We start from the raw sequence: 14946 nt of genomic DNA on the forward strand, positions 1-14946 counted from the left end.
ATGTCTCAGAGCTTCTCTCTCTGTGGAACCTATTTACTGCATCCCTGTCATGGAGGTGTGGCGTGTTGCAGATATAACTACACACATCCTGCACCAGGCACTGTGGTGAAGTGACTTTGATGCAACACAGACGCTGACCGACCACTGTGTCCTTGTTGTTTCTCTGAAGGACTGAGGAACAAAGAGGAGGAAGGCTCAGGGTGCTAGTGAGGCAGGAAGCAGCAGTTGCAAACTTAGTTTTGGCAAACAGTGCATCCCACTGAGAGAGATCCGAAGCCACATCAGGCAAGTCTATTTAAGAGCACATGGTGTAGTCCAAACGATAGCTGGGGATTCTGGGTAGTGTAGTGTCTTCTGCCATCCTTTACTCAGAAACATATTTGTTTCTCCGAATCGAAGGGGAAAAATACAAAAGCATTGCACACAATTTAAACCAATCAATGTTGTGTAATCAACAAGGATAATCTGGTGTTTGTTAGTCGATGAGTAGTGCAGATATCACTGTAAAATCAATCGACAGTAAGAGGAGTACTTACTTCCGGGTGTAAAATTCTCCGTTATCCAATGGGAATGGACGCTCACATTGCCTTTAAGGGCAGCCGACACAAACGAATGCCGTGCTTCCATGAGCGTCAAATCCCGACGCAGATGGGAATACATTGCAATCAGTTGAAAGCTATTTGCTCCCTTTATGACGCTGAAGGAGCCTCGGAGCGTCACAACTGCACGCCACGGACACTGACCAAACGTCGCTCCTGGACGCTTAGGGAGTGAGAGTGTGTTGGGTTGAGACCATTCAGGCTTATTCTAGAGGGGTGCAAGGAATAGTAGGAAGGTAGTGGGGGAGTTTTATACAATATGTTTAAAACATAAAGATACAAATGTTTTTGTTTAATGTTTTAAGGAGGTCACACTACTCAGCCAATCAAATCGGTGCAGCCAGTGATTCAAAACACACACACACACACACACACACACACACACACACACACACACACACACACACACACACACACACACACACACACACACACACACACACACACACACACACACACACACACACACACACACACACACACACACACACACACACACACACACACACACACACACACAACACACACACACACACACACACACACACACACACCACACACACACACACACACACACACACACACACACACACACACACACACACACACACACACACAGAGACGAGACAAGAGGAGAGAAACAGTCTTAATTAATTTTCTCTTACTGCACCTCTTTGAAATGCAATTGAATACCCCTGCATTATAGCAACAACAACAACAATAATAATAATTATAGCAATAATAATGGGGGGGGGGGGGCGCGGCTGTTCTTATGTTCTCTGAGGGGAGGCTCACCTTCCCACACTTTGAAAGCCCCTGGTCTATGGTGGTGTTTAGAGCCAATGGGTTTCTCAATGGAGGAATACAACCAACATCTGGAGCCGAAGAGTAACCTGTACCAACATCTGGAGCTGAAGAGTAACCTGTACTAACATCTGGAGCTGAAGGGTAACCTGTACCAACATCTGGAGCTGAAGGGTAACCTGTACCAACATCTGGAGCTGAAGAGTAACCTGTACCAACATCTGGAGCTGAAGAGTAACCTGTACCAACATCTGGAGCTGAAGAGTAACCTGTACCAACATCTGGAGCTGAAGAGTAACCTGTACCAACATCTGGAGCTGAAGAGTAACCTGTACCATTCAACAAGCCTAGCATTAAGATCTCACAACCAGCACCACACACTTCACCTTCATTACCGAGAGAGGCTGCAGGGTGGAGGGTGTGCGTGTTTGGCCTCAAAAGGAATCTAGGCCAGTAGGACTTTGCCACTCGTAATACACATGCAGTTTAAGGAGCATTTTAAAAGTAGATCAGATGTGAAGGAACACCTTTGATTGAAGCTAGGTATACTTACTTTGTACCTTTTTGAAATCACTTTAGATTTCTATGATTTAGATGCAAGTAGCTGGTTAACATCTGTGTAATTCAATCTAATATTTAAATTAAATCTAATATTTTAGCAATCTAATATTTAATATTCCATTCCTCACATACTTATGTATATATAATATCCTGCTTTATATTTTGCTACTGTATATTTTCTACTTTTTTTTCTAATGCTATTTTATTTCTATTGAGATGTTTACATTTTGGAATGTTTATTTCTAGTCTTTTAATTGTAAAAGTACTTCTTATCTCATCTTATCTAAGAAGCTTGCATTTTGGGTTATGGCTTTGGTTTTTAACCAATACGCCACACATTTCTATAACACATTTCCAAATCTAGATGGTGATTAAATATCACTTTTGACTCTTTTGGTTGTGTGTCTGGTATAAAATCAGAGTGAGGTGACTCACCGATAAGATCTGGTCCCCTCTCCTCAGCTCTCCGCTCAGGTCAGCAGGCCCTCCGGCCAGGATGAAGGACACGAAGATGCCCTCGCCGTCTTCTCCGCCCACGATGTTGAAGCCCAGGCCTGTGGAGCCTTTGTGCAGCACAACCTTCCTGGGTTCCCTGTACAGACAGTTCAGATAGTACATCAGCTCGGGGGTGTCGGTAGGTTTCAGCATCTCCAGGCCGGGCGGACATCAACCGACAGCACGGTGACCAAAACCTCCGAGCTGCTTTGCTAAGTGACAGAGCTGGAAGAGTGCTGGCTCCACAGGGGAACGCTGCCCTACTTAAATCACTGTCCCCGATTCAGTTCTGAAGCCAGAGGAACCTGATCACATGCTTACGCACACTCTCACTCGCTTCCTCTCTCTGCTCCTCTCACAGACACATTAGCACACACACTTAGATTGGGTGTACGGTTTACACACACATACACGTGTATATGTATGTGTGTGTAAACAGTACAGTCTGGGGTACTGACTCAGATTCAGGCCACACACTTTCATTCTGAGAAGATTTGTGACAAGACAGACTACACAAAAAACATGTATATGTTTTAACAGTAAATATATATGTGTTTACAGTGAACATATGAGCAAGGTAGGAGTGAAAGACAGTAGTTCAACTGCTGCACTGTCACACAAGCATGATATTTATCAAACCACACAACACTGAAAACCAGCTGTTTTGATTTAGCTAGCAGTAATTCAAGTTTAAAAGTCTCAAAATGCTACAACTGCTGTCACAAACTGGATGAATGTGAAGTATTTCGTTAAAGGAGATGAAAGCGTAATTAAGGAGCACTGTTGGAGCGACTTTGATGGTTATTGGACTCAGGATTCATTCCTCTGGATTCCTGCTGTATGAAGAAACTAAAGGACGGCGCAAGTGGAAACAATTCACAAAGGGATTCAACTGTTTAAAACACATGCTCAAAGTAAGCCGGATTTTGCCGATGTGTTTATGAGGATTCAAAAGTGGTAAATAATCTACAAAATGGAGGAGACCGATCTGATCGGAGCAACTGTGATGAATAATCCAACTGAAACCGGCATGGACAATGACTATGTTTTAAAAATGCGCTTATCCAGACAAGCCTGGTTTGGACACTTTACGGGCAGAAGAAACATTTCTATTAAAGAATGAATTATAATTTTTTGTATTTTTATGCCTTTAATACTAACTTGAATTTTTATTAAAATTAATTAATCAATTATTTTTTACATTTTATTGTAATGTTGAGACAAGGCTTTTAGTGACAATCATGTATTGAGTTACAATTACAGTATATGTAAAAAAAGAAGTCTAAATATGATATTTGGCCTCAAATCATCCGAGGCCTGGCCTGCGATGTGAACCACTGGTCTGCATCAACGGGACCTTCCTTCCTTCCTCCATACAGCGTCATGTTGATGACATAGCAATAATCCACAGCATCTAATCTGTCTTTTGATGTTAACAAATGGAAGCAGTTTACAAGAAACCTACCTGCAATGTTAGGACTATTGCCCCAACACCATTATAGATCTACTGGTGTGTCACGTTGTCCATGTGATTACACTGATACATGATTCAAATCTGATTACTTCAAAAAGAGCATAGACATAAGTGAGCAATACATTCGGCTATAAATGCACAACATCTACGAATTGCTTGTAAGTGATTTATAGTCTTGGTTGGCAGCAGTGCTGGAGGTAGTTACTGAAGTTGAATAGTGCTGCTTTCAATCCATACATTGTGGAAGCCAAGCGTAGGCAGACAGTGAGAGCTGTGCACGAGGAAATGGTAACATGGCATGCCGTTTACATACAGGAACAGATGTGGTGGAGGTGTGAAGTACCTGGTGATGTCCGAGTCAGGGAACAGGCTTAACTGATATGGGAGGGGGGCGGAGTGGAGGAGGCTTTTGTCGCACTCCACTGGGGAATAGTGTTGGGGGGAGGGTGCTTTGTCACATAGTTTGTTCACAGTGCTGTAAACTGGCTCAGGAGGCCTACAGTGGAGTGAGAGACAAGAGCAATACGGTTAGTGTCCAGAGACAGGGCGGGGGAGGGTCTGTGATGCATACAATGGAGGCGCACAGATGAAAACCAGGAAGAAAATATAATCATTATGTGATATGCTTTGTGTGTGCTCCATTGGAAAAGTCATCATCAGTAACAGGGAGGAGGAGGAGGAGGAGGAGGAGGAGGAGGAGGAGGAGGAGGAGGAGGAGGAGGAGGAGGAGGAGGAGGAGGAGGAGGAGGAGGAGGAGGATGGCCTTCGCTACAGGACGTTACCTCACTTTGTGTATGGGACGCAGTGAGAGTGTGGTGTGTGTTGTACATGGTATTTGGTTCTTTCTGGTGAAGCACTTAGTCAGAGAGAACATGCTTTATATAAAAACTCACGATCAATAGCATATACTCACCAGATATTCTTATATAATGAATGACTTATTTTCATTATCTACTAATCTGTTATTTCCCACAACCGTGTCTTTAAAGAAAATCCTTTAGTTTGAGAAGCTGCAACCTGGAAATGTTTAGAATGATATGCTTGACAAATGACTTCAATGAATTACAAAATGATGAGCCTATTCAATGATGTAATTGGTTTTTTGACATGGTTAATACAATAGTTTTATAATGTCACATATTGGTATTAAAGCTTAAATGATTTATGGTTTTTAATTCAGTCATTTTGGATATGTACAAATATGTAGCGGGCTGATAAAGAGCTATTACATATCATCTATTTAGGTTAAAAGTAGTGTAAGATATGGTTAGAATTTAAATATACAATATATTTATAACACAATTAACATTATCAACAGGTTGTGAAGATGTTACAGTGTGTTGCACTGAGTCAGATATCCTCTGAAACTAGCATGCTAACAGCTAGCCCGGGCCAGCTGCCTGGTGGGGCATGTGTTCCTGTAGAGCAGAGGTGCCCAGTACGTCGACCGCGGTCGACCGGGCAAAACTGGTAGATCGCCAGTCATTCATAAAAAAATAATCCAGCGCCGTTAAAATAGGCAAAACAGGTTTTGATCCCTCCTCCCTTGGCCTCCCTGCCACTTAATTCAGGAGTTTACTTGATTAGCCGCGTTCACACTGCGGTACTTTTCCCACAAAGGTTCATGCGAACTTAGTTCATGATCGCGTTCACACCAAAAAGAGCCGGTACTAAAAGTAGTTCATGCGAACCTTTTTACCCCCTCGAAAGTCCCTGCTAGAGAGCAGGGACTTTCGAGCGGCTCTTTTGTGAGAAAAGAGCTATATATCTGATTGGCTGGGCGGATTGCAAACCACGCCCCGTAAAACTCCCAAAAAGTGTTGTGAAGCCGCCATTTTATTATCCTCGAATTAGCATTATTAGCATTAGCATTAGCATTAGCCCAGCGCAGAAACGCAGAGACTAATTTATGGCAACACAAAATAAAACATGGGAGCGGTGGAGATGAGGAGGTGTCGGCGTTCTGGCGATTTACTCGGAAGGCTTCAGTGGAAGCTGCTGGGACTCCCAGCAGCTTCCACTGAAGCCAGTCCCCAACTCCGGGGACTTCCGGCCGGGGACTTTGGGCGGCAGTATACGCCGTGAAGTGGTTTGCGGCCTGCCAGTAAACCCAAAGCAGAAGAAGAAGAAGTGACGTCAGCGGCTTCATTTGCCTAATCCAGTTCATGCGAACTAAAGAGTTCGCATGAACTAAGTTCGCATGAACCTTTGTGGGAAAAGTACCACAGTGTGAACGCGGCTCTTGACAGAAAAAGCGACCTATCGCTTTCCAGTCTATTAACCCAGAATGCAAAGCGATACAAAATCAGTCAAGTGCCGGGAAAACTCAAATTAACGGAGCGTCCACACTACAGCTCCAAAAATAGCTTGGAGCTGGGCGTGTCTGGAGCTTGGGGATTTTATTCAAGCAACACGGCCAACAACCAATCACATGAATCTCCCGCCCCCGACATAAAAAGCAAAAACCCCCGGGGATTTTATGCGAGCAATATATATATAAACTCCCCAAACAGGCGAAAACCTACCAGTTTCCCCCACTGTCTCTGCCACCTCCCTCCATGCCTGGTTCCTCCGGTTTGTATCCCGGGAGGTGAAGAGGGTCTGGTCATACAAAACCGGGTGATTCGCTACGGCGATAGTTAGTTTCTCCTCCAACTTTTTTTGAAATATAGAAATGAACGGCGGGATATCTCTCCCAGCTTAGACGCGGTTTGATTGGCTAGCGCTTCAGCTGTCAGATTTTGGGAAACAGGATTTGATTGGCTGGCGCTGGCTACTCCGGCGTCCAGGCGACCAGAAGTTGAACAATGTTCAACTTCTGGTCGCCTGGGTCGCCTGAGACGCCTCGCTCTGCTACCCACAATTCAGTTCGGCGAAAAAGCGCGGCTACGTGACGTCACCCCATTGAAAGTGAATGGGCAGCTTGGAGCAGCTTGGAGCTTTCGACGCTGTCGACGCTGTAGTGTAGACGGGCCGTAAGAGGCAAACTAGAGACAAACTGAGGTTACCTACTGTAACCCCAGCTTCTATGAGTAAATGGCGCAGCCCTCTAAGGCTATCGCTATTGGGTAATCCCCCTGCGCCCCCGCACAGCACTGAACATTTGTAGTCCAAGCCCACCCGCAAGGTGGGCCCCACCCGCGGGCCTCCTTCCGGTATAAGTAGGAAGGAGGCCCGGCAATCTGCTCCCATACAAAATAACTTTTCTTCAGCTATTCGTGGAGCCAGTGGGGCCCAGCGCTTAGAGGGCTGCGCCATTACTCATAGAAGCTGGGTTACAGTAGGTAACCTCAGTTCTATTTCGTATATGGCTTCGCCCTCTAAGGCTATCGCTATTGGGTTAAGGACGAAGCGTGATGTAGTCTGCGCCCCACTGGGTCCGTCCAGCACTAGAAGCACAGACACACCTGCTCAATACCACCCCCTGCCTGTTGTGCCATGCGTCATGGCGCATTACCGTCCCTGGAACATAGCAAAACATGCCTGTCTTCCCGACGGGGTGAAGGCTGGGAACAATACATACCGGCCGCTGTGAGAACGTAGAGACGAAGGTCCCACCTTGTCCAGCGAACATAGAGGGGGAACAGCAGCTCTCTGCGTGTCAGACAGGTAGGAGAGCGCTCAGCTGGCTCCCTGACGTCACTCACTCTGACAGGACACCCAGTACAGGGTGTGTCAGAGAGGAAAGGGAGACATCCCTCAAATAAAAATGCATACATGAACAGGGGGAAGACCAAGATGCAGCAGTGCAAATATCTTCCACTGACATTCCTCCGTGCAAAGCCGTGGAGGAGGACATTCCTCTGATATTCTCCGGGGGCTCCACCCCAGAGGAGACATACGCCTGTGAGACCGCCTCACACAGCCAGTGTGACAGCCGTTGTGCAGACAGAGGCTGCCCGATCGAGCGCTCTCCATAGTGCACAACCAGGCACTGAGAACGGTGCGTGGCCGCCGTGCGCGCCACATAGCAGGACAGCGCGCGCACAGGACAGAGGAGATGAGACGTGGCTTCTTCCTCCGACCTGTAAGGAGGGGGGAATGAGCCAGCCAGGGTGATCACTCTTGACCTAAAAGAGTTGTGATGACCTTAGGCATGAAGCCGGGTTAGGGCGTAAAACAGCTGAACTGCATCTTCTTGGATCCAGAGACATGACGGAGCCAAGGGGGGGGGCAGACAATCACTCACCCTTTTCTCTGATAGAGCCACAAGCAGTACTACTTTGGCTGAACACAGTTTAAGGGGAACCTGATCAGCTTCAAATGGGGCTTTGCTTTAGTGCGCGTAACACCAAAGCCAAATCCCACTGAGACGCCAGTGCGCGTGACACAGGTCTGAGTCTCCGTACTCCTCGCATACAACGGCTGCTGCGCTCTGCGAGCCCCTCGGTTAAATTCGCCGGGAATATACATTGCTCCGATGGAGAGCAACGTGTGTGCGCGCCCAGAACAGCAGCCGCCTGGCTGCGCTCAGAAGCTGTGCGGATCGTACTCCTCCCTGGCGATTGAGGTAGGCTGCTTCCATAGCCGTGGCCTGTTGTCTGTGCAAATCAACACATGTTTGATTGTACAGCAACGGGGCGACTCCCCCGTTCTTTTCCGAGATTTATAAAAATAGCGGGGGTAAGAACCGCGCAAGACACTGTTCCTGGGATGACAGGAGTGTTTCTTGTGACATGCCGGAGGAGAGTTGTCAGTTCCTCCACTCGCTGCCGCGAGAGCCGCGCTCTGCTGGCCGAGTTTAATTCCACTCCAGATAAACGATTGTCTGAGAGGGAAGAGGACAGCTCTTCTTCCAATTCATTATGAAACCCAGGCTTTGACAGATGCGATACGAGATGTAACGTCTGTAAAGAGACTTCCTCCCTGGAGCGAGCCAGCAAATAGCAGGTCGTCCAGAGGAAACCACACTCTCATCCCTCCTCTGTGTAGCGGCTCCAGCCTTCTCTACATAAAAATGGGAGGAGCCAGGAAATATCCGAACGGTCCAGTAGCGAGCCATGACTTTTATACCTAGGCCCTCTGACCCCCACCCCTTCCCTCGAGTTATCACGTCACAGCGTATACTTCAGCGGAATATCAAAACAACGGCACGGGGTGCAAAACGCATCAATGAAAGCGACCCTCTACCACACAAAACAACACCTGTAAATAACCCTATTTGTGTTCTTTGAAATTGAAAAGGATATTGCATTGTGTTTGTTACTTTCGTTGCAGTTGTATGTCTTAAGTGTAATTTGGCATGCTTTTATTTTGAAGGCGAGTTAACGCTGTTGACAGGAAGTTGTTGTTGCTATGGAAACAAGAAAAGTTTCACAGCGGGCGGAACTTGTCATAAAGTCCGCGATAATAACACCCACCCATTTAGAGGGAAGATATGATTGGTCAATTGTACTGTCATTTGACATTACACTCTCGTTCAGTTACTATAGCGGGGCCCTCTGTGAATTCATAGCTGGACGGCCTGGATGTCCAACAGCTCCTCTCTTCACAGACTCGCAGAGACGAGCTTCTTTCATTTAACCCTTCATATTCCAACAGAAACTGAATAGGCAGATTCGAAGAATTTATTTCTTTGGAAATGTTATTTTAAATACAATTAAATCAATTTATTTTGGTAAAACTAATGAAAAATATAACTAAAAAAATATATAAAAAAATATATTATTTTTTATAATGTTTTTAAATATTATTTTGTAGAATATCTTAGGCCCTCACAGAGAGCCTAGAGGGCCCTAACGGCTCGCCACTGGTCTGGTCTGATATTCCCTGAAATGAGAAAACGCAGGAATTTCCTGTGTTTCGGGATGATGGGTACGTGGAAGTATGCATCCTTCAGGTGGAAGTGAACCAGTCGTCCTGTTGAACACATTCCAGCACCTGTTTGATCGTGAGCATGTGGAATACTGACAGATCGAGGATGTCTCATTGCTCCAGTGTTTTTCGGGATTAGAAAAATAACGGGAGTTAAAACCCCTGATTTTCCTCCCTTTGAGGAACCCTGGAGATATCCTCTTTCAACAGGAGTTCCAGCACTATTCCTGGGATGACAGGAGTGTTTCTTGTATCCCATGGAACTAGAGAGGCTTCTCTGAGATATGCTGTAATTGTCGTCAAGGTGACGAGCCACGCCCTCACCCTCGCCGCTCGCGCTTCTTGAGGCGAAAGGGCTGCGAGGGAATCTCCACATGCTGCATTTCACTCCGTCTCTCATCATGAGGCGCGTACACGCTCAGGGGATGAGTATGGTGTGTGCAGTGCTGACACACGAGGCGTTATAACGGTGCTCGTGGATTTATTATGACCGTGTGTAGGAGGCATATCTGGGACAGAGGAATGCCGCAAGCTCTGCAGTTTATAAACCAATAGGTTAAAACAGCAGGCTTCTGCAGCGAATGAACCACCTCTGGAGACTCCACCTGTGGGGGAGACCCAGGGGGATCCCCACGTGACCAGCTGACGCCAACGCCGGGCAGCTGAGTCACGGAGAGGGCTGTGCGGGTTTGTGACACGCCGGAGGAGAGCTGTCAGTTCCTCCACTCACTGCCGCGAGAGCCGAGCTCTGCTGCTGGCTGAGTTTAATTCCACTATCAGATAAACGTTTGTCTGAGAGGGAAGAGGACAGCTCTTCTTCCAATTTATTATGAAACCCAGGCTTTGACAGATGCGATACGAGATGTACCGTCTATAAAGCGACTTCCTCCCTGGAGCGAGCCAGCAAATAGCAGGTCGTCCAGAGGAAACCACACACTCATCCCTCCTCTGTGTAGCGGGCGGCTCCAGCCTTCTCTACACAAAAATGGGAGGAGCCAGGAAATATCCAAACGCTATTTCCTGTGTTTCGGGATGATGGGTACATGGAAGTATGCATTCCTGCGCTGCCCGTGAGGCAACCCACGGTGAGCTTGGACCGAAAGGGCTGCGTGGGGGCCTCCACACGCTGCGTCTCACTCCGGCCCTCATCATGAGGCGCGTACACACTCAGGGGATGGATGGAGGTATGTGCAGTGCTGTCCACACGAGGCGTTATAACGGTGCTCATGGGTTTATTATGACCGTGTGTACGAGGCGTGTCTCGGACAGAGGAATGCAGCGAGCTCTGCAGGTTATTAACAGGGGTTAAAACCGGCAGGCTTCTGCAGCGAGCCCTGCTGTCTACTTAATCAACAGATTAGTGGCAGCCGGCTTAATTAGCGAGCTCTGCAGTTAATTAACCGATAGGTTAAAACCAGCAGGCTTCTGCAGCGAGCGCTGATGCCGAGGGGCTGCGGGCGCTGCCGCTGGGGGCACTCAGCCTGTAATGGTCGTCATGGTGACGAGCCACGCCATTGCCCTCGCCGCCGCTGCCCGTGAGGCGAAACGGCGTACGTTGCCGCTTCAACGCTTCTGCCCATTCACTTTGAATGGGGTGACGTCACGATTCGCCGAAATGCATTGTGGGAGCAAAGCGTAGCTTCTCTCGAGGTGCTCGCTGCAAAAGTAGAGCAATGTTCTACTTTTGCCTCCTCGACGGAGGCGTCAGCCAATCAAATCCCTCGTATGTAAATCTGACAGTACAAGCAGTAGCCAATCAAACCGGGTGTATGTTGGGAGAGCCAGACCGCAGTTATTTCCCATATGTCAACAAAAGGAGGAGAAAATGATCGTGGCGGTAGGGAACATACAGGGATACAAACCGGAGGAGCCAGGCATGGGGGGAGGTGGCAAAGACAGTGGGGGAAACTGGTAGGTTTTCGCTTGTTTGGGGAGTTTATATCCAGTGTACTTCGTTTGAATGGACAGCTAGCAAGCATAGACAGTATATTTAGCCAGCATGGATGTAGCATGAATGCTTTGCTTTGTATGTCATCACGGACGCAGTTGTTGCTCATGATGATTCTCAATTGCTGTGCTTCAGTAACTGTGCTGGTTTGCTGAAGAAAAGAGGGAGCAGATTGCCGGGCCTCCTTCCTATTTATACCGGAAGGAGGCCCGAGGGTGGGGCCCACCTTGCGGGTGGGCGTGGACTACAAGTTTTCAGTGCTGTGCGGGGGCGCAGGGGGATTACCCAATAGCGATAGCCTTAGAGGGCGAAGCCATATACGAAATAGAACAACAAAATGAGTGCGGGACCGAGCAAAAAGCTAAAGACATACCACTTCCACCCAGAATGGGAGGAAGAATATTTGTTTGTGATGTCACATTCAAAGGTTATTTGCCTTATTTGTAAAGCAAGCGTCGCTCTGCCAAAGAAAGGTAACGTGGAGAGGCATTATCGGAGTGTTCACAAGGCATAAGTTGAGAAAGAGAAAGGTCATGTATTATTGCTACACAAACATTATCTCGCAGTCTTAGTGTCGCCAACTCGTTTCTAACATGCAGAAAAACAAACAATGGTCTATGGACTATGGTCGGTGTATTTTTGATCTTTCCAATCGAGACGAGATCTCTCTCTCCCCCGTCTGTGTGTGAGGGGGCGGGGCAGTTTACACACACGCGGCTGCTACATGCAGCAACACACGGCGGAGATGGCGGAGAGAAGCGCTCCAAGGTGTGGTTAAATGTTACCCGTCTCGATGTGGACAATGCTCGTTGCCAAGAGAGTTTAGCATGTAAGGGCGGTAACACGAGCAATTTGTCTAAACATTTAGCAAAAGTGCTCCACATTCAGACGGAGGAATGCACCGGGTTCGACTGTCTTTCTAGTAGCTCTGTAGCCCCGTCCACGAGTAACGTTTCCACGTCAGGTGTTATGTATGCTAGCAGCAACACACGGAGTTAACACAATTATACAAACATGGGTAAATGATTCGAGGCAGTGGCGAGCCGTCAGGGCCCTATAGGCCCTCTGTGAGGGCCTAAGATATTCTAAAAAATAATATTTGAAAACATAAAAAAAAAACAATGCCGGTTAAAGTTAGCAACACACGTTAACCACGAACAGCCTATTAATCCGTTCTCCTAATGTTATTTCCTCCAACGTTGTGGAATTAGAGAAAAGGGGCTTCTTAACGTGCTTTTATCCGGGGTAGAGGGAGTTACATATTAGTTAAATATAACATTGGGGCGGATATCCATTTTGGAGTTCAAGCTAGTATAATATAGTTAACGTTACACAATAATAAGGAAGAGAGATATTTTTGTGATACATCGCTATTGATATGGATTTAGAGTGCATATTTGAGACTTATAAACAGTAAACTAAAACGTAACTTATGGGTGAGTGTTTTTAGCAGAGCCATATTATGTCCTTGTGATTCTGTTGATTATTACCTGTCTGTATTATGTTGCAGCTCAGCTGATGTTGGATTGATGGCAAAGGGAGAGGGACTTACGTGAGAGTGAAAACACAAGGTACGTTTAAAATAGGTCAGCAATTTCCCATCCTATTTATTTACTGTCAGTTGACAATCATTGATAGGCACCTGTGGGTCTCCTGTCCTTTCTGAAAGTCATAAAAAAGACATTACTCATGTAGATTACTTATGTCCTCAATTACCATGGGATTACTGAAACCACCATGAATTAAAGAAATTGTAGAAATGAATCTAATCAACATTTTGAAACCTTCCTTCCCTCCCTCTAAATATATCAAACATTAGGATGTGATGCTCCTGACTACCATACAGGTTTAAGAAGATAATATTTGTTTTAAACAATTCAAAGCAATAAACAACAGCAACAGGCTCTTTAACCAAGGCAACGTTAGCCTAACATGTATATGTTAACAGGTAAGATAGCTGTTCACACTATGTATATTTTCTGCTATTTTATTTCTATTTGAGATGTTTACATTTTCGATTGTTTAATTCTAGTCTTTTAACTGTCTTATGTACATGCCTTGTCTTTTGCTGCTGCAAAGAAAACATTTCCCAAATTGGTATCAATAAAGTACTTCTTATTTGATCTTAATCCTCAAATATTAGCAAATTTAACTTTTTCAAATATTGATGTAACTACATACTGTTGTATAAATATTGCAAATCAAAACCTTTATTCACTACTTATTACCAAAAATCGTAGTTCTATCTCCGGTAATCATGTATTCAAATGTCCCACCACGAACTTCCGGGGAACTATTGAGTCTCCCGTGACGATCAAGCACGTTACGCTGTCGTAACTCTTCACTTTATATGGCGCTGGTCTATGCAAGTGGTGCAGTGACGCGTCCTAAAACCCGGAAGTAAGCTTAGCTCGGATTCCCTCGACAGAAAGCAGCGGGATTTCTCCATAGAATTTTGGAAAAATAGCTGGAAATAAGGTCTGTGGAAAACGAACCTGTTAGATAAATGCACGTTTTGTTCAGCCGGATAATATCCACGTCTACCCTACTTTTATTATTTTCGAATCATAAATCTAATCGGTAGATTTATGATCGATAGATTTATGATTAGCATAAGTTTGTTCATGATGGCTCACTTCAGTGATGGTGATGACATCGTTGCGAAATTATTAACCGAGTCATTTTCAAGATTGAGTTCCAATGATAAACTGGAGTGGCAAAGGATCAGCTGAATGACCCGCCAGTGCTTCATCCAGAAGGACAGGAGGATGGACTTTGTGTTTAAGTGATTTGATCATCAAAGGTAGGCCTAAGTCATTTTCAATGTGGGCCACCGTGCCGACTTAATTCATTTGTAATTGTTACTTGGCTGTGGGTGCCCTGTCATGATATATAAATGGTGTTGTTCTGTGTGGTAGAGGGTCGCTGTCATTAATGCGTTTTGCACCCCGGGCCGCTGTTTTGATATTCCGCTGAAGTATACGCTGTGACGTAATATCTCTTCTTTTTTTTCGAGGGAAGGGGGGTCAGAGGGACCAGGTATAAAAGTCACGGCTTGCCACTGCTTAGAGGTAACAGAGTTACTCTTTATTTTGTTAAAGTTTCAGCTATTCTGTTTACAATTCTGTCATCGGATAATTTAATACGATTTGTTAAAACATTGTTGTTTCTTTTAATGTGAAATATTATTTATTTAATTAATAAAAAGCAATGTTAATTTTGTTCACAATTTGTTAAGTTAATTTAATAAT

The 14946-nt window shown here is 45.7% G+C and overlaps 1 protein-coding gene across 3 annotated transcripts in view; it reads right to left on the reverse strand.

Moving 5' to 3' along the window:
• The window catches only part of dlg2 (discs, large homolog 2 (Drosophila)), a 407394-nt gene that overhangs the window by 30928 nt on the left and 361520 nt on the right, over window positions 1-14946 (reverse strand). For all 3 annotated transcript variants that reach the window (XM_034098934.2, XM_034098932.1, XM_034098935.1), the window contains 2 exons: window positions 4277-4429; window positions 2400-2556 (listed from right to left, as the gene is read on the reverse strand). In XM_034098934.2, the coding sequence (XP_033954825.1) occupies window positions 2400-2556; window positions 4277-4429 (310 nt within the window). The remainder of the gene's footprint in view (window positions 1-2399; window positions 2557-4276; window positions 4430-14946) is intronic.

This window comes from Pseudochaenichthys georgianus, chromosome 14 (genome assembly GCF_902827115.2).
Source record: "Pseudochaenichthys georgianus chromosome 14, fPseGeo1.2, whole genome shotgun sequence".
Lineage (NCBI taxonomy): Eukaryota > Metazoa > Chordata > Actinopteri > Perciformes > Channichthyidae > Pseudochaenichthys > Pseudochaenichthys georgianus.